At 42.1% G+C, this 24,879-nt stretch overlaps 2 protein-coding genes and 1 long non-coding RNA gene across 7 annotated transcripts in view; 1 reads left to right on the forward strand and 2 right to left on the reverse strand.

Moving 5' to 3' along the window:
- The window catches only part of LOC130707632 (cyclin-Y-like protein 1), a 92,125-nt gene extending 89,564 nt beyond the window's left edge, over window positions 1-2,561 (reverse strand). For 3 of the 5 annotated variants that reach the window (XM_057543519.1, XM_057543520.1, XM_057543517.1), the window contains exons 1-2: window positions 2,044-2,113; window positions 344-419 (exon numbers count right to left, since the gene is read on the reverse strand). The gene's annotated coding sequence lies outside the window, so the exon portion shown is untranslated. Of the gene's footprint in view, window positions 1-343; window positions 420-2,043; window positions 2,164-2,423 lie in introns of those variants that run through there. The other 2 variants (XM_057543525.1, XM_057543521.1) reach the window with 2 other exon arrangements.
- LOC130707631 (ATP-dependent RNA helicase DDX24-like) lies at window positions 305-11,175 on the reverse strand. Its single transcript, XM_057543515.1, is given in 7 exon segments — window positions 305-419; window positions 2,424-2,939; window positions 3,199-3,352; window positions 4,435-4,509; window positions 4,512-4,976; window positions 10,459-10,687; window positions 10,689-11,175. Coding segments are annotated over 7 exon segments (2,025 nt in total). The 5' UTR covers window position 11,175; the 3' UTR covers window positions 305-319.
- A 3,372-nt stretch (window positions 11,176-14,547) lies between these two features.
- LOC130707634 (uncharacterized) lies at window positions 14,548-22,682 on the forward strand. The gene is made up of 2 exons (XR_009007598.1): window positions 14,548-14,711; window positions 21,763-22,682. It is a non-coding gene; the product is annotated as an uncharacterized LOC130707634 (long non-coding RNA).
- Window positions 22,683-24,879: the final 2,197 nt, after the last annotated feature.

Here is a 24,879-nt window from a genome sequence, read left to right on the forward strand (position 1 = left end):
CTTTTATTTCTCTACAAGCAGGGTAATCATTTTACATGCTAAACTTATTATGCCCATTTCATGGAAGAAACTAAGACTCTAACCTACCAATATTAAGTAGCCTGCCCAAGTCAAAAAGAAAGGGGCTATCTGATATTTGACATCAGACAGTGTCAAGAGGTTTTGGAGAATAACTCTCACCACAGTGTTCCAAAAGTGGCAGCAGCCAGTTGGTCACTAGATGCTCGCGGTATTCTCTGTTGCGTGAGGCCTTGGGACCAACAATTCCTCCTCCCTCAACCCTTGCTTTAAAAATTCCCCACTCAATGTTGGGAGATGCCTACAAATTCCCTGATGTCCCTACCTGGTAATGGATGACATGCTGGACTTTAGGAATATCCAGGCCCCGAGCTGCCACATCTGTTGCCAGGAGAACACAACTGTGGTGGAGAGAGAAAGCTCATTAATAATAACTAACGGCTATCATTAATCAAATTCTTACCACTGAGTACTCTAAACACAACAATCCTTACAAACACTCTACGAGACAATACTATTACATATGTCCCTTTGACAGATAAAGAAGCTGAGGCTCAGAGAGATTAACTTCCCAAGGTAGATATATGGCTGTTCAGTTGTGGAGCCAGGATCCAAACCTGGGTTTCACTGGCCGCAATCGACAAGCCACACTCTGCAATAATAAAGACTACCTCAAGTGCATTAAATGGGGCCATACTCTAGGTCGGTGACCTCATCTCCTATCACCCTCCCACTTAATTCCCTCCAGTCGCACAGGCGTCCTTGCTCTCCTCGCTCTTCCTCAAACATGCCAAACCTGCTCTTGCCTCCCAGCCTGTGCACTTAGTGCACCTTAGGCCATAAAGGTCTTCCTCAGATATTCACATTTCCTTACTTTCTTCTACTCTCTGCTCAAATCTCACCTTATGAGAAAAGCCTCCCAGACCACACACCCACAGTCTGCACAACTCCCTATACAACTTTACTTCTTAGCACTTAGCACCACTTGACGAACTGCATACTTACTTCTCAGTTTATTACCTCCCTCCCCTGGGATGTAAACTCCATGACAGCAGGGACTTTGTACTACTCACTATTCTATTACCAGCCCCTAGAACAGTGCCAGGTTCACAGCAAGCACTCAATAATATGTACTGGGTGATGTTTCTTAATGTATGTGTAGTTTGAGGGGAGTCAAAAGCACCTGACGTATGTCTTAAAAACTTAAGATTTTAGGCCCTTCAGGGTCCCCACTTCCTGTATCTCTGAGATAGGGCTGCGGAACATGATGCAAACTAAAGTTTGTAAAATATTAAACCACCGCTCTAAGTCAAGGTCAGCAAACTTTTTCTGTCAAGGGCCAGAGGGTAAACTATTTTTGGCTTCGTGGGTGATGTCTGTTGAAACTACTCAACTCTGCCATTATAGCACAAAAACAGCTATAGACAATACATAAATAGGCCTCGCTGTGTTCCGATAAAACTTTACTTATACAAACAGGCAACAAGCCAGATCTGGCCCATGGGCTATCGTTTGCCAACTCCTGATCCAATGAACCACTAACTCTACTTACTAACATTCAGAGGGAAGTGAACCACTTGTTCTTGAAACTCATCTGTAACCGGTAACCTGACAAAACAATGTGGGCAGAAGCCAATTTAAAGCCCAGCTTCCCAGGCCCTCATTTTGACAATCTGCCCCGTGCTGCCTGCCTGACCATCACTCTGGCCCAAGAGCAGATGGACACGACAGCGTGAGCTCCGCAGTCTGACAGGCTGGTCTGAGGCCCAGCTCTACCACTTCCAAGCTGAGAAACCTTGGGCAAGCTTAAGTGCTTTTCTAAACCTTACTTTTTTTAATCTATAAAATAAGAATCATGGCAAGTGGTAAGTATTAAAGCTAACATTTAGCAAGCTCATACCATGTGCCAAGCACTGTTCCGAACACTTCAAATGCATAAATTCACTTACTCCTCAGAGCAACCCTCTGCCATAACTTCTATTATTATACTGATTATGAGAAAACTGAAACACAAAGTAATCCGACCAGCTAGAAGTGACACAGCCAGGATTTGATCTCAAGCAGTCCGCTTCCAGTCTGTGCTCTGAACCCTGACTCTATTCTTCTTCTCAAGGATGTTACAAGTGAATGAATGTAATAATGTATCTAAAATGCAAGCACAATACTTAATCTGTTGTTAAGTGTTCAATAATAATAGGTATTATTGTCACCATTACTCATTATTAAAGAAGTTTCTGTTGGGCATTCCCAGCAACCAAACGTACTAGATGAGAGTAAGCCTGCCTCACGCTGTGCAAAAAAAAAAAGGCTACCTTCTACCGATAAGGCTCCCACGAGAGAAGGTAGCTTCCCACCATCCTGGTGACCTAGACCCAATGGCTAATCTGTGCACAGGCCTGACTTACTCCTCCAGATGGGCAAACTGCTCCAGGTTTCTGAGCCTCTGCTTCTGGTGCATGCAGGCATGTAGGGTCAGTGGCATGATATCCAGGACTTTGAGGAGCCCAGAGAGGCGTTTGATGCAGGAGATACTGTTGGCAAACACTAAGGTGCGGCCTGCATACTGCATCAGGAAGTAGTACAGATATAAGTCTTTCTCATCAGTCTCACAATGGATCTTGGTCTCTGTAAGTGTCTCTACCGTGGCCTCCTTTCTTGTAAGGTCCATGACCTTGGGCTTGCCCCTCATGCCAATCTTCTGCATGAGGAGGTCAAGTTTGGCAGTTTTGTCAATTTTCTTAGCGTGCTTCTTGTGAAGGATTCGAGCAGGAGCTTGATGTACCGGGGTCAGCGTGGCCGAAAAAACAAGTGTCTGTCTCTTTGGGTTGTACTGGGAATCACTGAGCATCTCTAGCAGCTTTGAGAGCTCAGCAAAGTGGCCTTTCTCAACCATGCGGTCAGCCTCATCGACCACCAGGCACCTACGGATCCAGACAGACCCACATCACCTGGTTAGCAGCAGGTAAGAGGAGTCATCCACAGCATACTCTACCACCCCACCACCCCCAGGGCCCTCAACCAATCTCCCTCACACATGCTCGGTTTTCTAAAGGCCCAAGTCTGGCTAGTACCACACCATGGCACTTTGTAACAGGGAGAAGGCACTGCACACTGTACCATGTCACCTCAGGTCCGCTTCAGAACAGGGGGTGGGGGCAAGGGGGAGGTACTGTTTCTCACCTGAGCTGCCGAAGGTTGCTCAAATGAGGGTGCTTTTCTTTAACTAGCTCCCACAGCCGGCCTGGAGTGGCAATCTCAATCTCAGGCTGACGGTTCAGCATCCTCTGCTGTTTCTGTGTGGACATTCCACCAACCAAAATAGCAGTTTTAATGCCTATGGTACACAAAACAAAAGGGACACTGTTATTCAGACTAATTGCTCAGTTCTTCCAACGCTGACACAGGCGCCCCCAGATTAGTAAAGGCTGCCAGTCACCAGCACAGCTCCCCTCTCCAGGGGGGTGCTAAGAGCTGGCTTGCCCTGTTGATGCCATTGCTAGAGGGCTTACCAGGTCTTCTATGATCTAGGCCCTGACTATTTCCCCAACCTCATTTTTTTCTACTCTTTCCCCTCCAACCACACCAGTAGGGCTGGATTTGAACCCAGGCATGGTGACATCCAAAGCTCTGGAAAAAATGAGCAGTGGTGCACCACAGTGCTGGGAAAGATGTAACTTGTAGCTGTGACACACCTCCCCTAGGAGTTCCTTCCTGCCCATGCCCCTCAATTAAAATTAAACAGAATCTCCTCTGATGGCTAGTGTTCTCTTCTCCTCTCTAGTGGAGGACTTCGTAAGGTAGCCAGTATGGAAGGAACACAAAGGATCATGCAAGCAAAGTGTTTAGTAAAGTGCCTTGTAATACACAGTCAGAGCTTGATAAGTAACTGTTCCTTTTACTATAAAATTGAAACCCCGACTCTGCAGCCTTTCCCAAAGAATTCCCTGAAAAAGTTAAGTTCTAATGCCCTAAGGCAGGAGTCAGCAAACTTTTCCAACAGTAAACATTTTTGGCCCTGTGGGCTAAACGGTCTCTGTACAATTACTACCTCTATTCCACTCTGCATTGGTGATGCAAAAGTGACCATAGACATATGTAAATAAGTGGGTGTGGCAGCACTTTATTTACAAAAAAAAAAAAAAAAAAGAAACCCAAACAGTGGTTTGCCAAACACTGCCCCAAGTATCTACTGTATCCAGTAAGTTAACCAATTTCCTATGCAGCTAGAATAGCATTAGCTATGTGTTATCCTTGGGAGAATAAAGAATGTGTCACTCAAACAGTTTTCTGTCGGGCTTAATTCTCTGGTAGAAGAAAAAGGTTCCCTCTAGAGGGCGGGCACAGCTGATTCACCTCTGCCACCCCAGCTACTGGAATCCTTTCAGGCAACATTTATTAAACGGAATTAAACCTCACCTGTAAACTTGGCCACAGCATCAATGTGTTGTTTGACTTGAACGGCTAGCTCTCGAGTGGGAGTCAGAACCAGTCAAGCAAAGGACGCCTTGGATGTGCAATTCTGCCACCCAATTCTCGTTTGAACTTTCTAGTCTGCTCTTCATCAAGCTTGTCCTCCTTGTTTTCATCCTGTTTGGGAATGGCCGTCTCCCTGATCAGGGAAGAAGGTCCTTCACCGGCATCATCATCATCATCACAGGAGGGCAGCACCTGGTTTGAGACTGTAGCTCCAATCTTGGCTCTTGCCTGGCTGCGTGGTGCTCTAGCCTTCGCTCCAGCCTCACTGGGCAGTGCTTCACCCTCAATTCCAATCTCAGCAGGCAAAGCTCCAGACTCAGTTCCAGCCCTGCCTGGTGATCCTGTCTCAACTCCAGCCTCATTACTGGTCTTCCCAAGTGGTGCTCCTGTGTTACTTAGAGCTGGGATACGCTTCTTCTTCACCTGCCACTGCAGCACCGCATGAATCATTGGAATGGCAAAGGCAAGAGTTTTCCCACTTCCTTAGAAGCAGAACAAAAAACAAACAAAAAACAAACAAAAACAGTGTCAATCAACAGATGTACATACTTTTGCCTGAGGTTCTATCCTTTACACGGAATGAGGGACCCTGACATAGCCAAGTGCCACCCTGACCAATCCAAAGCTCCTTCTACCCTACACAGGTACGGTACCCCTACAGCTCTGCAACCACAGGGCACCTGTAATTAGGAGTCTGAGGAAAAGTCTGACAGACTGGCATTGCGGGCTGAGGTCACCAATAAACTACAGACAAATGTCCAAACAATGAAACCCTAAAGAGATGGGCAAGTTGTGTATGTGTGTGTGTGTGTGTGTTTGTTGCTCTTGTGAAGGAACACAAAATTGAAGGGTAAGGAATGAAAATCTATATAATACTTTCCCAAAACCTTTCCCTGGTGGGGAAGGAGGGAGTAAAAGAAAATTTTCTTAGTTTTCGAGAAAACTTTAAAACTTCTGTCTATGCTTGAACATTTTCAAACTAGCCTTTGAACGTATATGGAGCCTAAGTATTCACACCATCTGTGTGGACAAAAACAAATAAACAAAACAAAACACTTCAAGCTGAGAATTTAAAGTGGTTCCAAAATTAAAATGCCTCAAGCAGAAGCAAATAAGTGATCAAGCAATGATGCCCACTATAGCACTTCAATTCCAACTGTACTGGAGTTTTAGCCGGTGCAACACATAAGACAAAAATAAACAAAAGGCACCCAGACTGGATGAATAGTCATCTTTGAAGAAAATCCTATATAATCTTGAAGAAACCAGTTGATGGTACCAAGTTGCAGGATACAAGATCAATATACAAAAATGCAGATTTCTATTTATTAGCATCAGAAATAGGAAATCTTAAATTACCATTTACAAAAGCATTGAAAATATGAAATACTTAAGGATAAATCTAATAGATGTGCATACACTGAAAACTACAAAGCGCAGCTAAGAAAAACTGAAGACCTAAAAAAATGGAGAGCTATACCACATTCATGGACTGGAAGATTCTATATTGTCCAGATGTCATGTCCTCAGTTGGCTCTATTACCAATGCAATCCCAATCCGAATACCAGCTGACTTTTTTGGAGAAATTGAAAAACTGACTTTAAAATTCACCTTGAAATGCCAAGGGCCTAGAATAGCCAAAATAACTTTTAAAAAGACAAAACTGGAGGACTTATACTACCTGATTTTAAGACTTATTCTAAAGCTACTGTATCCAACATAGTGACGTATTGGGAAAACAGTAAAGATAGACAAATAGATCAATGGCAAAGAAAAGACTCCAGAAATAGACCCACACCTATACGGTCACTGATTTTCAAAAAAGATGCAAAGGCAATTCAGTGGAGAAAGAGTAGTTTTTCAACAAACGGTGCTGGAATAATTAGATAGCCACATGCAAAACCAAACCAAACCTTTGATCTGTATTTCTCCCCATAAAAGTTAACACAGGAAGGATCAGACTGAAACACAGAAACTAAAACTAGTAACACTTCTACAAGAAAATATAGGAGAAAATCTTTGTGATCTTGTGTTAGGCAAAGGATTCTTAGGTAAGCACATCTGTAAAAGAAAAAGTGATCATTTAAACTTCATCAAAATAAATAACTTCTGGGCTTCCCTGGTGGCGCAGTGGTTGAGAATCTACCTGCCAATGCCCGGGACACGGGTTCGGGCCCTGGTCTGGGAAGATCCTACATGCCGCGGAGCAACTAGGCCCGTGAGCCACAATTACTGAGCCTGCGCGTCTGGAGCCTGAGCTCTGCAACAAGACAGGCCGCGATAGTGAGAGGCCCGCACACTGCGATGAAGAGTGGCCCCCACTTGCCGCAACTAGAGAAAGCCCTGGCACAGAAACGAAGACCCAACACAGCCATAAATAAATAAATAAATAAAAATTAAAAAAATAAATAACTCCTGCTCTTCGAAAGACACTGTAAGGAGAATGAAGAAAGAAGCCACAGACTGGGAGAAAACAATGCACATCACATATCTGATAAAGGAGGTGTATCTAGAATATATTATGAATTCAATAATAGGAAAACCACAACCCAGTTAAAACATGGGCAAAAGAACTAAACAGACACCACCAAAGAAGATAACATGGATACAATTAGGCACTGGAAAAGACACTGCTCAAGGAGTCACTAGGGAAATACCAATGAAAGCCACAAGGAAATATCACTAAAATTTTTCAAGTCTAAATCAAATTAAAGACTGACCACACCAAGTACTGGCAAGGACATGGACCAATCTGAACTCTCATAACCTGGTGATTATGTAAAATGGTACAGTCACTTTGGAAAACTCCTAAAAAGTTACATTTACCATAAGACCTAGCCATTCCACACCTAGGTATTTACCCAACAGGAATCAAAGCATATATCCATACAAAGACTGATACACCAATATTTATGATAGTTTTACTTGTAAATGCCCACAACTAGGAAGAACAGAACTATATCCATCAACAGATAAACAAACTGCACTCTATCCATACAGTGGAATACTACTCATCAATAAAAAGAAACGAACCATTGGTATTTGCAGTAACATGGCTTTGAATCTGAAAGTATGCTGAGTTTAAAGAGCAGACACTCTCCCTCCCCAAAATACATATTGTATGATTCCATTTTAAAATTCTGGAAAATGCAAACTAATTGATAGCGATAGAAAGACTATCAGAGGTTACCTGGGGATGAACAAGGAGGGGAGCCTAGGTAGGGAAGGAGGGATTATTAAGGGGCCCAAACATCTTTTGGGGGTGATGGATATATTCATTATCTGCATTGGCAGCAGTTTGCCCACAGCCCCAAAAGTCTTGGAGACTTGGACCTGTGGATTCACAGCATTCCATAGAAATAGCCTGATAGGAGCTGTGGTATAAATCCAAATGTCAATCTCTAGCCACAGTGGCTCACATCTCTCCTCTGCCTTCCGGAAACAGACTTCCAGGCCTCTCTGCACATACCAAAGTAGTGTAGCCGAATGCTTAACAGCGCATAGACCTAGTCTAGAACTATTCAAGCACTACCACTTTTCAGTGGGGCAGTTTTAGGGACACTGTCTACCCTCTGTGAGGCCGAGTTTCCTCTTCACTAAGATGGGAATAATAACGGAACCTACCTCAGGGTGGTTTTGAGAAACTGAGTTCATGCATGTAACACAGGACGTGACATATTTTAAATGTTAAATAAATGTTCTAAGCTATTACTGTTACCTCCATCCCCCTTTCCTGGGGTTTCCTCCCTCTTCCATCTTTATGATTCTTATACAGGACCTCACCTCAAGTTTCCTGACCACTCTTCCAGAAATCCAAGGCACAGAGTGTCTAGATCAGGGGTCCCCAACCCCCAGGCCACGGACCCGAAGCGGTCTGTGGCCTGTTAGGAACCAGGCCGCACAGCAGGAGGTGAGCGGCCGGCGAGTTAGCGAAGCTTCATCTGTATTTACAGCCGCTCCCCATCCCTCAAATTACTCCCTGAGCTCGGCCTCCCGTCAACATTATGGTGAACTGTATGATTATTTCATTACATATTACAATGTAACTAACAGTAATAGAAATAAAGTGCACAATAAATGTAATGCACTTGAATCATCCTGAAACCACCACCCACCCCCTTCCGTGGAAAAACTGTCTTCCACAAAACCGGTCCCTGGGGCCAAAAAGGTTGGGGACCGCTGGTCTACATGGTCTAGCTCTGAAATGCAGCAGGACCCTATGGTCCTCACCTCCCATGTCCTCTGCCTGCCTTTGTCTGTGGAAAAACTTCAGCCAAAGAATAAGTTTAATCAGAGAAGTGAGAAAATGCAGAAGCAAAGGAAAGCAGTCCAACAAGACCAAATCATAAAAGTTTAGTCAATAAGCATAGCTAAGAACCTTTAGTTCCTTCTCGAGGGCTACAGATAATATTCTGAGCCATATTCTGTGAGCTGTCTTGTAGATACCCTCTGTGTATCTACAGATAAAACGCCCACCAGGTGGAAAAAGTTAACTACATGATGACCAGACTGTAGCCATGACATAACCTGCCATTCCGAGAACTGGCCTCAAGAAAATGGAAACAAACCGACCCTGGAACTGAAGATTAACTGTACTTAAAACAATGAAGACGATGCTGGTCAGACCACCAATGACCAATTTCAAGATGACTGTCAACAGCTGACTCTGCTGTTTCTGCATGCGGCCCCCTCCCCTCCATCTATAACAGCTCTTGTCCACTGGTTGGGGGGGGGCGTCGGCCTTCAGACAGGAGCACCCCCCCACCCCACCCCCCACCGCCCCCGTTGCCGGCATCCAAAATAAAGCAAACTTTCCTTTCCACCAAGCTGGCCTCTTTATTGGCTTTTGAGCGGCGAACAGCTGGACCCACTTTTGGTTACAGTTCTATGCCATACAATATAGTAGCCACTAGCCACATACAGCTGTCAAGCACTTAAAATGTGGTTACTCTAAACTGAGATGGGCGGCAAGTTGAAAATACACATCAGAGTCTGAAAACAGTATAAAAATAAGAATGTAAAATATCTCAAAAATTTTACATTCATTGCGTACTGAAATATGCTATGCAATTGGTTAAATATATTGCTAAAATTAATTTTCACTTTCTAAAAACCTTTTTTAATATGGCTCCTAGGAAATTTTAACTTACATATGTGGCTCACATTACATATATATTTCTATTGGTTATTGCTGGTCAAGTTAGACTAATAGTTCCAGGCTTGTATTGCTCTTTCCCCCATCAGTAGTTGAGTCTCCCCAGGGTGAGTCAACCTGTCCTGGCTTCACAAAGTCTTAGGTGGCCCAAGGAATGAGGGATCTTCAAACAATGCCTAGTCCCAACAGTCACCTCCTGCCCAAATCTGCCTACCAAATCCACCCAATGGTCATCACAAACTCAAATCCTTCCAATGCCAATAAACCCACCAACTCCCAACGCAGCCCTTTTTATCTTTGGACAACTCTTGCGAATGAGACACTTCTTCCTCATACTAATGAAGATCTACCTCTCCAGAGGGCTGATCTTAGCCCTACTTTACCTCTGAGCCATTCAGAAAAGGCTCAAGACCTGGAAAAAAACTACCATTTACAGATCACTTACAATGCACTGTGTAAATTTTAGTTTACTATTGCTCTTTGTTACTAGTTTACTATTGTGTAAATGTATAAATTTAGTAGGCACTTACATTTAACCCACATAGCAAAAGAAGTAGGTACTGCAGTTATCTATCTCCATTTTATAATAGGGTCTACAGAGCGCAGAGAAATAAAGTGACCTGCCTAGGGCACCAATCAGGAAGTGGCCTCTTTCAACCCAGAGCTAGCCGACCTCTGAAAACCTTCACTCAACAGTGCTTTTGTGGTCGTGCCCCCAACATTCCCGTCTCCCAGCCAACCAGCCTGTTAGCAGCCACAAGCTCAATCCAGAAGCAATCTTGCGCTGGCCAGATAAGGATGCCCTTACCTGTCTCAGCAGCCCCAAGGATGTCCAGTTTGTCACGAATGGCAGGTGCCAAGGTCAGAGCTTGGACTGGTGTGGGCGCAGAGAAGCCTAGGAAGCTGAGCGCTCGGAGAACTGGCTTGGGTACAAACAGATCCTTCCAAGCTGATACATCTGCCTTGCGATCACGCATTTCAGGCATCCACGTCTTTGCTTTTTTGGGCACCTTTGGAGTAGTACCCTGGGGAGGCTCTGATTTTTTTTTTCCCTTTCTTGTTCTTCTTTTTTGGAACCGTCTGGGCCGGGCTTTCTGATGCCATCTCCCCTACCTCTGGATCAGGACAAACTGTGCCATCTCCCTGGGGCCCTGGCTCAGTATCTTTGCCCTCAAACACTTTCTGGGCACTGCTTCCTTCAGTTTCCACAGCTCTACTCTTCTTCAACTTCATCTTCTTCTTTGAGGAGGTAGACTCTCCTTCCTCCTCTCCTTCTGAAACAGCTTGTGACTTTCTCTTCTTGGGCTCCTCCTTTGAGAAGAGACTGGAGGAACCCTCCCCAGAGGAGACCAACTGATAATCCGTCAGTTCCTCAAAGCACACCAAGTCATCCATCTGTCCGTTTGCAAACATATTTGGGTCAATCTTCACCTGCTTCCATTTTCCCACAACTCTGATGCCCTTCCTCTGAATTCTGCCATAGTTTGGTGGCTCTGGCCTCGATTTTTTCTCTTTCAGCTTCATGGTTGCTGAAAAGGAGAGAAATGTTCCATTAGATTGGCAACTGAGAAGCACAGGGTTCTGAGGCAACAGATAGTTTCTAAGCAGCCTACAGAGTATCACGCCCTGCAAAGAAGTGAAGACACAAAGATGGCTCTAACGCTGATGCTGCCAGCTAGAGAAGATCAAAGAAGGAAAGAAATGTACCCGCAGAGTGGGCAGCTTGGCCTGCAACAGAGGGGACACAGGAGGTGTGGCAAAGAAATATGAGCGAGATCTGGTTTGGATTCCAGATCCAATGCCAACCGCTCGTGTGCCCTTGGCAGCTCCTGCTTAATCCTCTCTGAACCTCAGCGTTCTCATATTTTTAAAAGGGGGGAGGGGTTTACTAGCTAGGTCACAAAATGTTCTCTGCAATAAATAACATTCTGTAAAGCGTGGTGGGTGAAGCCTGCCACTCCCAAGCCATTTTGAAGGCTGAATAAGAACCTGAGGGGGTCGCTGGAGGGTGGGTGAGGGGGACAGCTTTATTAAGAGTGCACAGAGCCTTCTTCCTTCTCAAGCCTTGCCCCAAGAGGGCAGATGCCTTTGCCACCACTCTGGCCTTTGCCAAATGGCTTAAAACCCAACCAGCTTTTTCATTACCTTTTAAGTGATTTAAAAACAAGTGATCTATGAACAAGTCGTCAGACTGGAACTCGAGCCACGTTCTCCCCTTTCAGAAAGGCCGAGAAAAATAGATCCTGTGGAAAGACAAAGGGAAACCTTGGTTCAAATCTGGACGCGTCACTGGCCAGCTCTGGGTCTGGGGTGCACGTATTAATCACTCTGAGCCTCAGTTCCTCGTCTGGAAAATGGGGATGATGAGGGTCTGTTTATCCTTGGACCGTCACGCGAAGACAAAAAGGTGACGCACGTCCAGAACCGCTCAGCATGGCGCCCCACCGGCAAAGCAACCCAGAGCGCAACGAAGGTTCACCCCCAGCACGGGCTACGCCGCGATCACAAGCAACCCGGATCAACGATGGGGGGGAAGGGAGGAGGCACATGGGGGCGAGGACGCGGACTGCGACCCAGAGAGCAAGCGGGGGTGGGGGTGGGGGTGGGGGTCGCTCCTCCTGGCGCCCGGCCAGGAGCCCGGCGCTGGCGCCTCGCGTCAGGCACGAACCGGCTCACGAAGCAGAGAAACCGAGCGGCCCCCGGCGCAGGGTCGGCCAGGCCGCTTGAGGAGGCCGCCGGCCGCCCTCTCTGGTCCCGAGAACCCAACGGCCTGGAGAGCCCCGCGCTGGGAGGCCACCTCCAGCTCCTCTCGGGTGCCGGCTCCGGCCCCGGCCCCGCTACGGCTCCTGCCCCGCTACGGCTCCGGCCTCGGTACTCACCGTTTAGGGAAGCCGACCAACCGCCTCAGACACTGCTGCACCAGCCCTCCTCGGCCGCGTCCACCGCAGTTCCAGGGAGGGGCTTGCGCTCACGAACGCCTGCGCGCTGGGAAGGAAGTCCCGCCCCCATTCTAGACCCCGCATTTAATTCGCTGCCCGGGGCGGCTTTCGCAGTCCAGGTACCGAGAGCGCGGACGGTGGGTGCAATGGGCTGCGCGGGTAGGTCCTCCTCTCGGGCTTAGGGAGCGGGAGCAACAGGTGGAGCCCGCCGTACCTCCTCTGAAGGGGCTCTGTTCTAGCTCATGTACGGGAACGTAAGTTCTTGTATTCTTGCTTTGGTTTTAGCGCAGTGGCTGTTTACGTACTGGCTGTGTGCCTGGAGCCTCGAAAACGTTTTAGCATTTAATTTACAACTCAACCAGCCTGTATTGGAGGTGTTTTCCGCAGGTTTTCATGCCTCGCCTGTTGCTCACTGATGGTTGGGGAAGGTCGGGCTGCCTCCAATAATCAAGCTAAACTGGGTCCTTTGTTACTTGCAGAGAAATCAGCTTCACGGTAGTTAATCTTTTTTTCGATGTGGGGATCACCAGACCATCTGGGAAACCTTTCCCACGCACTGTCTCTATGTCCGGTGACTTTGGGAAGTCCTAAAGGACAACGGGGGAATTCACCAAGCTTAGGTCGAGTGAGCCTCCCCACCACCCCGGAGCCAGCATGGGACACAGCTTAACTCATTTCTTGGAGGAACTTGCCAGTGTGTCCCCAAGAGCCTGGGTGGCATAGTCTGTGCCCAACTGGTGCCTGAAGCCTACGGGGACTGCACTTCCTGTGCTCCGGACTTCCTCATAGGTACTTTTCCATCTGGCTGTTCATTTGTATCCTTTAATATCCTTTGTAATAAATGGACACCAAGTTGGGGAAAGCAGGTAGGGGGACAGGGTGGGATGAATTGGGAGATTGGGATTGACATATATACACTAATATGTATAAAATAGATAACTAATAAGAACCTGCTGTATAAAAAAATAAATAAAATAAAATTCAGAAAAATAAAAAAAATAAATTATCTAATAAAAAACCATTTTCAAGAAAAAAACCCCAACATTTAAGGGTCTATTGCCACACAAGATGCGTTACATACATTATCATGTTAATCTTGACAATACATATGCAATATATTTATATCCTTAATTTAGAGTTGAGGAAACTGAGTCCCCCCCCCAAAAAAATGTGACTTCCCAAAAGTATTCCAACTACTAAAGATTGGAGCCAGGATTCCAGCCTATGATTTCTAAGTCCATACCCTAGGGCTACTAGACCACTAAGGGTCATCGTTCCATCTATCATAAGAAGTGGCTGAACTGTCAGCCTAAAAATGTCTCTAAGGTGATAATTTTGCAAGAGAAAAATGTGCACACAAATTATTTAGTAATATTCATGTGACAACAAATTCTTTTACTGAAATTTCCACTATACGTCTTTTACCATCCCAATGTCATGTCAACATAGCATACAGAAGTATCAGGCATTCTGAAGAGGAGACAAACTCCTCTTCTGACTAAAGCAGTGTCACCAGTAATAAAGAGAGCATTTCCTTTTGAATGGCTCTTCAACTTCACATATGAAAACTTGAGCTCATTTTTCCCCTCCCTCCTTTTATCTACAGAGGTACACACAGCCCTCTGCTTCTCCATGGACACATCTTAGAACTACTCTAACCTTTCCTCTCTCCCTCACACCCCACGTCAAATCTCACAACGGTACGCAAGATGAGCATTATCCTCAAGTGTTCTGGGGTGGAATGAACTTACTAAGGAGCAAACACACCTGCTGCATTAATAAATCTTTCCTTATTTTTGTTTTTGTATTGTTTATTTTGGGTTTTTTCCATATATTTCAATATTAACAGGATAATACTGCATGGTAACTTCGATATGTTTTTAATTTAGTATACATAGAAGGATAATAATTATTAAAATTTAGTCCCAATTATATATATATTAATTCCCACACACAAACACGTGTGTATATACTAGGTCACAATTTTAAATGTATTCCTTACTAAGAATCATGGTAAAAAAAAAAATTGAAAATCATTGTTCTACAGTATTTTGCAAAGAGTAAAAAGGAAGATTACTAATGTCTGCCCTAAATACATGAGCTCTAACAGGAATATTGAAAGGTACGTAAAAAATGAGTTCAGGAATAACTACACAAACTTAGAAGATTCCTGGAAACATTGTAATATCTCCCATTATTCTTTTTAATCAGCTTATTTCCCCATTAACAAATGGTAGTAAAAAATCCATTGAAAAATATTTTTTAAAAATATATAGATATAGGACATAGCAAGGGAAAGGGGATAGCTAAGAGGACTGGGTTTACATAGCAGCCAATCTAGTAAGCGAGGAACCCAGGAGGAAAACAGAATAGTAACTGACAGCTATAAAAAAAAGAAAGAGAAAAAAAATCACCTGCAGAAAGAAAAAAATCATCCTGGCACCTGCAGAAAGAAAAGATGATAAACAGCTATCATAGGAAGGGAAGGAGACCCGCTTACTTAACCTATAGAAGACAGGTGGGCTGATATGTTCAATAATTCAGCAAGTATTTATTCAAGAGCTGCTGGGTACCAGGCACTGGTTCTGGAGTCTCCAGCACAATCTAATAACGCTTTATGCCTAGCCAGAGAATTTGTCAGATGACAAATATGGACTGAGTGCTTATTATATACTGGACACTGAGCTAAGCCCTGGCAGGGACATGGTGGTACAGACAGATACAAACCCTGCCCTGTTAGAGCTTCACAGTCAGAGAAGACACAAGTTAAAAAAAACAACAAAAATCAACGAAATCATCCTAAGTGTACAAAGACCTACACAGGAACAATACACGGTACTATCAAGAACATCGCTTAGTTCGGAGGTAAAGGAGGCCTTCCCTGAAAAGTCGAGCCCTGAAAGATGAGTAGGAATCAGTGACAAGACAGAATAGAAGGAACAGTGTGTTCAAAGGTCCCAGGCTGAGGGGATTTATTCAATCACTTCATAAACACTCACTGAACATTCTGGATCTACCAGTCACTGTGCTCTGCATGTAGAAAGAAAACTATAAAAGCAAAGCACTCTGATTCTGTGTATCTGAGTGGCTTCTTGCAGAAATAAAATCAATAGGACTTGATACAAAACTAATTACTGAGAGAAAAAGAAAGCGTATAAAATTATTACCAGGTTTCCCTCCAGTACAATTTAAAAGGATGATCAGGCTTCAATAACAAATGGAGGCATATTTAGATAAAAAGTGATGAATTCAGTTTTGGGCACACTGAGTTTGAAAAACCAGCAAGACATTCTGGTAGAGACGTGGTGGTGGCAGCACCCAGCAAGCAGCCCTGGCCCAAAGTCTGGGAGAAAAGCCCAAGGCTATAGCCACGTATTTGGAAATCAGGTCGGAGATGTTAAGTCTAGGAGCGGAGAATAGGACACAGAAAGCGAGTCCCTAACACAATACGCATGGATCCTGTCTACTCATTTGACTGCTATTACTGTAAATGGGGCACCAAATCAGAAGAAATGGAGTACAAACAAATCAATTACAAAATGTAAAAGCTCATCAGTCAACCCCAAATCAACCTGTAAAAGCTGTGTGAAACAATGATTCCTTTTCTCTAATGCTAATGATACGATATAATGGAATGGTGGAGTTGAAGAGGGCCTTAGACATATAATTCACCCCCTTACACTATGACAATAAAGAAACCAACATCCACAGAGACTATGGAAGTTGTTCAAGGTTAACTAGCTAGCTATTGCCAGGGTCTGGATACTACCTCCACAAAGCAAGAATCTAATTTAAATAAAACAACAAAATTAAGATCCCTCATGCGTTCCTAAATAACTATTAATTTAATTTCACATGAATATTTTCTTCTTTAAGAGAAACAAAGCCAATTTTCTCCCTACTGTCCCTTATCGTAAAAGATCTAGTTCAGACATTCCTATCATTCCTTTCAGCAATATATGAACTACCAGTCCTCCACTTATAGTTACCTTGAAGAAAAATATCGTCTAAGGAAATATAATTGCTACTTACACCATTTGTAAGTCAATGAGTAAATATGGATCTATAGGAGTAAATAATGATGTATATATCCTACCTAAATTATAAATATATCTCAAGATTTTATTTTTAAATTTTTAAAATAAATTTACTTATTATTTTATTTATTTATTTTTGGCTGCATTGGGTCTTCATTGCTGTGGACGGGCTTTCTCTAGTTGCAGCGAGCGGGGACCAGTCTTTGTTGCAGTGCGCGGGCTTCTCTTGTTGTGGAGCACGGGCTCTAGGCACGCAGGCTCAGTAGCTGTGGCTCGCGGGCTTAATTGCTCTGCGGCATGTGGGATCTTCCCAGACCAGGGCTCGCACCCATGTCCCCTGCATTGGCAGGTGGATTCTTTACCACTGCGCCACCAGGGAAGCCCTATCTCAAGATTTTAATATGTTGTCCAGACTAGGTCCATATGCTTTTCGTATGGGAATCATGAAGAAACTAAGCAGTATAATGGACTTTTAAAATCACAATATGTAGTGACTTTTACTATGAAATAATGATTAAATAAAATAACAAGTCATTCTATTCCTATGTATATTCTGATTAACTACACAAAAGGATTTAGAGCAGCACACATGTTTAAACATGCAAAATATTGAACACTTTAGTATTTTTTTAGAAAATACTAGTTAAAAGAATCAGAGCTGACTAGTATATCCTGAGTTTGGGGGGGGGGGGATTTTTTAGCTAGAGAAAAGTAAATAATTTTGAAGGAGAAGAGAAATGTATGTACTAACCACCTGAGGAAAGCTGATAACCAGGGTGAGCAGGGAGTTAAGTTTACAGAGTCACAGAGCAAGGAGGCGTCTCGGCAGCATGACTAGTACAGCTCCCTCACTTCACTGACAGGATTCAGAGGAGCTAAACGATGCTCCCAAGGTCACACAGCTGGTTTGTGGCTGTGCTCTGTGTTTCTTAGCAACAGGGATTAAAAGAAAAACACAAGTTACATAGCTCTCACTGCTGAATAAAAAGAAACATAAAATTAGCCTAGAGACGGATTATATATATACTCCTGTATAATAAATAAGAGACTAGAGTTAACTAATAAAATATATGCCATTTTGGAACATTAAGAAATATTTTTCTTGAAGAAAAAAAAAAAAAGAAAGGAGGTCACATCTACTTACCCACCATTATACCGAAAGAAATGAGTAAAACGCTAGAATTTCTGACCCTCCAGCAGGTTTCTGCTAATCCAGTATTTGAAAACCATCTTGATGAAACAAATGGTTTTTAAACAATGTGTTATCTCAGAAAACTACGGAAACCGTGTGAATGTTCCTACTTTGTAAAAAAAAAAAAAGATTTAATCTGCGTAAACAGCAGAGATGAGGAACAGGAAAAACTGAGGATACTCCCGGGTGTGTAACCTGTGACGTTAAGTAGATGTTGGTGCCGTTTAGCCCAGATAAGCAGACAACCCAAATTTGAGAAAAGATCTGAAGGAAGTGATAGAGCGAGCAATGCAATGCCGACACCTGAGGAAAAAAACATTAAAAGCAGAAGGAACAGCAAGTGCAAAAGCCCTGAGGTAAATGTGTATTTGGTGTATTTAATGAATAGCAAGGATGGCTGGAGTACACACTAAGCGAAGAAGGGAAGAGTAAGAAATGAAGTCAGAGCTGTAATGGGGAAAAAGGGGAGGTCACAGAAATCAGAGCAAGTACATGCTCAAACCATAATGGAACTAAATTAGAAATCAGTAACAAAAAGATATGCAGAAAATCTCCAAATATATGGAAATGAAACAACACAATTCTAAATGACTCATGAGTTTCATGAGTCAAAGAAGAAGTCTTGAGATAAATTTAAAAACTTTTTCAACTAAATGATAATGAAGATACAACATATCAAAATTTGTAGGATGCAGCTAAAGGGAAATTTATAGCATTAAAATGCATATACTAGAAGAACGATCTAAAAATCAATAACCTGAGCTTCCTTTTAAGAAACTAGAGAAAGAAGGGACTTCCCTGGTGGCGCAGTGGTTAAGAATCCGCCTGCCAGTGCGGGCGACATGGGTTCAATCCTTGGTCTGGGAAGATCCCACATGCCACAGAGCAACTAAGCCCGCGTGCCACAACTACTGAGCCTGCGCTCTGGAGCCCGTGAGCCACAACTACTGAGCCCAAGTGCCACAACTACTGAAGCCTGCATACCTAGAGCCCGTGCTCCACAACAAGAGAAGCCACCACAATAAGAAGCCCACGCACTGCAACAAAGAGTAGCCCCCGCTCGCGGCAACTAGAGAAAGCCCACATGCAGCAATGAAGACCCAACGCAGCCAAAAATAAATAAATAAATAATTTTTTAGAAAACTAGAAAAAGAAGGGAAAACTAAACGTAAAGCAACCAGAAGGAAGGAAGTAATAAATATGAGAAGAAAAATCAGTGAAATTGAAAACAGGAAAACATTAAAAAATAATAATAATAAAACCAAAAGCTGGTTCTTTGAAAAGATCAAAAAACTGGTAAACCTCTAGCCATGGTAAACAAGAAAAAAAACTGAGAAGACACAAATTACCAATATGAGGAATAAAAGAGAGGACATCACTACTGGTCCCACAAACATTAAAAGGGGATACTAGCATAGCATAATATGATGCCAATAAATTCAGTTATCAGATGAAATAGTTAAGTACCTGAAAGACAAAAACTACCAAAACTCACTCAAGAAGAAATAAATGACCCAAATACCCATATATCTATTAAATAAATAGAATTTTTAGTTAAAAATCTTTCAAAAATAAAATTCCAGGCCCAGATGGTTTAATGGGTGAATTCTACCTAACATTTAGGGAAGAAATAATATCGATTCTAGACAATCTCTTCCTGAAAAATAGAAAACCACTTCCCAAGTCATCTCATCTCATCTCAAGTCATCTCATGAGCATTCCCCTAAAACCAAAAACTAGGCACAAATATTATAATAAAACTGCAAACCAATATCTCTCATTGAGGGCAAAAATCCTCAAAAACATAGTAGCAAATAGAGTCCAGAAACACATAAAAGACTCATACATCATGACCAAGTAGATTTCATCCCAAGAATGCAAGGCTGATCATCATTTGAAAACTGATCAGTGTAATTCACCATATTAAGGACTAAATAAGAAAAGCCATATACGATATCAATAGATTCAGGAAAAAAACCTTCAACAAGATTTAATACTCATTCATGATTTTAAAAAACCTGTCAGCAAATTAGGACTTGAGGAAACTTCCTTAACTTAATAGTATCCATAAGAAACCTACAGCCAACATCATACTTAATGACTTAATGATGAGAGACTGAATGCTTTCCCCCCAAAGATCAGGAACAAGGCTGGGAGGTCCTCTCTCACCACTCAAACAGTGGAGGAATCTGGCAGACGCAACTTCAACCAAGTGATCAAGATTAACATCACCAGTGAAAAGGCATGCTGATGTCATGTACCCCTGAAATGATGGGATGAGAGAGGCACGTCTCCTCGACGGTATTCTTCCCAAAAGCCCATAACTCCAATCTAACAGTGAGAAAAACATCAGACAAACACAAGTTGAGGGACATTCTACAAAACACCTGACCAGTACTCTTTAAAACTATCAAGATCATGAAAAGCAAGGAAAGACTAAGAATATGTCATAGCCCAGAGGAGACGAAGGAGATGGGATAACTAAATGCAACGTGATATCCTGGATTAGATTCTGAAACAGGAAAAAAAGGACATTAGTGAAAAAACTGGTGAAATCCAAACAAAGTCTGGCACTTAGTAAATAGTGTTATACCAATGTTAATTTCTTACTGTTAACAAATATACCACGGTTACGTAAGATGTTAGCTTTAGGGGAAACTGGTAATAGGCATATAGTAACTCTAAACTATCTTTGTAACTTCTCTGGAAATCTAAAATAATTCCAAAATAAAAATTATTTTTTTTAAAAAAGTAAAAGGGCATTAAAAGATATACTGTGTAAACACTAACCAAAAGAAAGCTGGAGTGAGTATATCACTATCAGATAAAGTAGACTTCACACAAGGAATATTTCTAGGGATAAAAACAAACATTACATAGCTACGAGGGGTTACTTCACCAAGAAAATATAACAACCCTAATTGTATATGCATTAATTACAAATATCAAAATACATAAACTACTGGTAAAAATGATATATTTGAAAGGAGTAGACAAATCTGCAATTATAGTTAGAGACTTCAGTATTCCAGTTGTTTAGTCAGTAGAACAAGTAGCAAATATCCTTAGAGATACAAAAGATCTGAAAAATATCAATCAAGTTTACTAACTGACATTTATAGAACATTACACCAACAACGGGAGAATACACATTCAAATATACATGGAATAATCACCAAGATCGACCCATGTTCTGGCCAAAAAACAAACCTCAGCAAATTTAAAAGAAATAAATTCAAGCAAAGTCTGTTCTGTGCCCATTACAGAATTAAACTAGAAACGAATAACAGGAAGGTATCTGGAAAACCCCCACAAATAAGAGGAAAATTATGTGAGATACACACACACACAAACTGTATGTGTAAATCATCCCCCCTCCCTTCCTCCCCACCATCACCAGAGCTACAAAGAGAGATGCCCAGGCTGTACTTTTGTGAATCCTTTTCCTCTTCAACAATGTCTACTACTCAAGGAAATATAGTTTATAATTTTATTACCAAAAGTATTTCCAAGCAAATACAGTTTACAAGCTTATTACCAAGAGAATTTCTATGACAATTCTAAATCCATCAGACTTCTCAGTCTAATTTTTCACCTGAATATGTAAATATTTTTATGCTAGCCATATAACTCTCATTCTGCCCAAAACATATTAAAACCAAATATACAGAACTCTTTAAAGAAAATATTGTTCTACTCTAATATTTTTTCGGTGATAAACAGTATTTTTGGTTTTGTTATAATATTATTGCATCTACTCCTTAATGAAACACAGGCACTTTCTGAATTATGAATATCTTCTTCAAAGGTGACCTTTTTTAAAAGCTCTGAAACTGTTCACCTGTCCAAGGAGTTTTTGCCCTTACAGGGATGTCCATTAGCACCGCCTAGTGGATGAAATAAGAAACTGAGGTTCAACATCTTTTCCTTATCTTCTTTCTTAGAATTGAAGACAGCCTGCTGAAGCAAGATGGAACTTTAAATTCTGAGGCCCAACCCATCATATCGTCTGGAGAGAAGAGGGGGAAATGATGTCTGAAGAACTTAAGTGACTTGAATGTGATAGCAGAGATAGACACCAGGTCCCCTGATTCTTACAGTAGCAAACTGGCCCTTTCCACTGTACACTACAGCTATGTGGAAAAAAAAAATTAACCTCAATCCTTACCTTACACTGCATACAAAATTTAAGTGGAAATGAATCACAGACCTGAAATTAAGAGCTAAAACCTCAAAACTTCTAAAAGAAAGCACAGGAAAAAAATTTAATTGACCTAGATTTGGCAAAGATTTCTTACATATAACACAAAAAGCACTAACTATAATGAAAAAATTCAATGAATTAGACCTCATCAAAATTAGACCACAGCAATCTGACTCATAATCACATGTAAAGATGTTCAATGTCCACTGGTCATTTGGGAAATCCAAATTATAAATACAATGAAATACTACTACACTAGACCGCTGGTAATACCACCAGAATGACCTAAAACCAAAAAGACTGATCATACCAAGTGTCAGTAAGTATATGGAGTAATTCAAACTCTCATACTCTGCTGGTGGAAATGTAAAACTGTATAATCACTTGAAACAGTTTAGCAGTTTCTGGAAAATGTAAACATATGCCTACTATATGACACAGCCATTCCACTGCTAGCTATTCACCAGAGGAAAGAAAGCACATGTCCACACAAAGATCTATACATGAATGTTTACAGGCACTTAGTTTGTAATCGCCAAAAACTTGAAGTTACCCAAATGTCTATCAACTGGTGCATGGATAAACAAAGTGTGCTATATCTTTAAAATGGAATAATTAACAATAATAAAAAGGAATAAACTATTGATACATGCAACATCATGAATGAAATTCCAAATAATTATGTTGAGTAAAAGAAGCCAGACGAAAGAGTAGCTACTGTATGATTCATTTCTATAAAATTCTACAAACTGAAAACTAATCTGTAGTGTCAGAAAGCAGATCAGTGGTTGCCTGGAGTGGGAGAGGCTATCAGAAGAAAGGGAGAGGATATTACAAAGGAGCACAAAGTTACTTTGGGGAGTCATGGGTATGTTCATTATCTTAATGGTGATGATAGCTTTATAGGTATATACATAGAGGTCAAAATTCATCAAATTGTACAGTTTAAATATGTGCAGGTTATTAGATGTCAATACACCTCAACAGAACTGAAATGAAATGTATATATACACATCCAGTGATCCAGCATTCCATTCTTAGGCATTTATCCAAGAGATATGAAAACATGTCTACATTCTAGAACAGAAGAATCTGTCACTAATGTATAGTGACAAAAAGCAGATCATTGGTTGCCTAGGGTCAGCGTGGAGAATTAACTGCAAAGGGGCACCATCTGGAGAGAAAATTTTATAACTACATGAAGTTTCTGGATAGGAAGTTGCCTATGCATCCAAAGTAAAGGATGCTCTGAATTGCCAACAGTTGATTTAAAAGACCAATAACAATTATCCTTTACTGAACACAACTCTACACCAAGCATTGTGTCCTCTGCATGCACTTCCTCTAATCTTCTCGACAATCCTGCAATGTAGGTTTTACTCTTCTCAGTTTAGATTAGGAGGCTTGGACTCAGATAAGCAACTTACCCAAGGTCTCTCAATAGATAAATGAGCAAGCCTTGGCCTCCAAGAATACATCTGGGCATGTCTTAAGATAAAGTATTTCCGACACTACATACTGCCTTCTCAATGCCCAACATACTTATTAACTAGAGGTGACTTCTATTCTAGTGAAACTTCAGAAAAGTGCGTTTGCTTCCTTAAACAAGTACTTCCTTGAACACAAGTATCTGCTGGTACAATGCCACTTGTTCTCCAGGAGACGCCTAACACATACTAAGTACTCAATATTTTGTATGTTTTTACCTGAACTCCTAAGATTCACTCTAAAGTAACTATTAGTTGCATTATAAATCTCCATTATTAACATCTCTGATTTGGAGGGGAAATTACACTGTAAGGCACAGCCACAGACAAGGATATAATAGATTTTGCGATTATGTCTGACCTGATTACCACATACCAGTATCATAAAGCCAAAAAGGTGGTGACTGTGAAGAACTAAGTCTGAACACTTTCTCCCTGCCTCCCACATTTGGTGGCCACCATGGACAACAAAAGGCACTGCAAAAAGCAAAATATCCAAGTTGAAAGAGGTACAGATATAAAGATCCCTGGACTTTCCTCTATGGTTTAATGGTACTGGAGGTGGTGCCCATGAAAGAAGACCTTCTAACCAAGCAGTCTAGCAGAATAAAAACTAATTGTAGGGACTTCCCTGGTGGCGCAGTGGTTAAGAATCCACCTGCCAAGGCAGGGGACACGGGTTCCATCCCTGGTCCGGGAAGATCCCACATGCCGCGGAGCAACTAAGCCCGTGTGCCGCAACTACTGAGCCTGTGCTCTACAGCCCATGAGCCACAACTACTGAGCCCGCAAGCCACAACTACTGAAGCCCGTGTGCCTAGAGCCCGTGCTCCACAACAAGACAAGCCACCGCAATGAGAAGCCCGCGCACCGCAACGAAGAGTAGCCCCTGCTCACCGCAACTAGAGAAAGCCCGCGAGCAGCGATGAAGACCCAATGCAGCTGAAAATAAATAAATAAATAAATAAATAAATAAAAACTAATTGTAAAAATTTTTTGAAACTCTCTTATAGGGAAAGAAAAAATTTATGTGACCTAAGTAAATCATACACAGAATAACAGAAAATTCTATGGGCTATTAGGTAGGTAGTTCATTATGGATATACTAGAAATTTATGTACTAGGAAGTTTGTCACTTTTGTTTCCTAAAAAATATAGGGTGGGGCCACTCATGCACTGCTGGTAGAAGTATAAAATGGTACAAGCACTTTGGAAAATTGTTTAGCAGTATTTTCTAAGCTGGACATATGCATATGCTGTGACCAACAGTTCTAGTTCTATGGAGACACCTAAAAGAAATGCCTACATATATTCACCAAAAGACTTGTACAAGAATGTTCATAGCAGCATTATTCATAATAGCCAAAGAC

Source organism: Balaenoptera acutorostrata, chromosome 3 (assembly GCF_949987535.1).
Source record: "Balaenoptera acutorostrata chromosome 3, mBalAcu1.1, whole genome shotgun sequence".
Classification (NCBI taxonomy): domain Eukaryota; kingdom Metazoa; phylum Chordata; class Mammalia; order Artiodactyla; family Balaenopteridae; genus Balaenoptera; species Balaenoptera acutorostrata.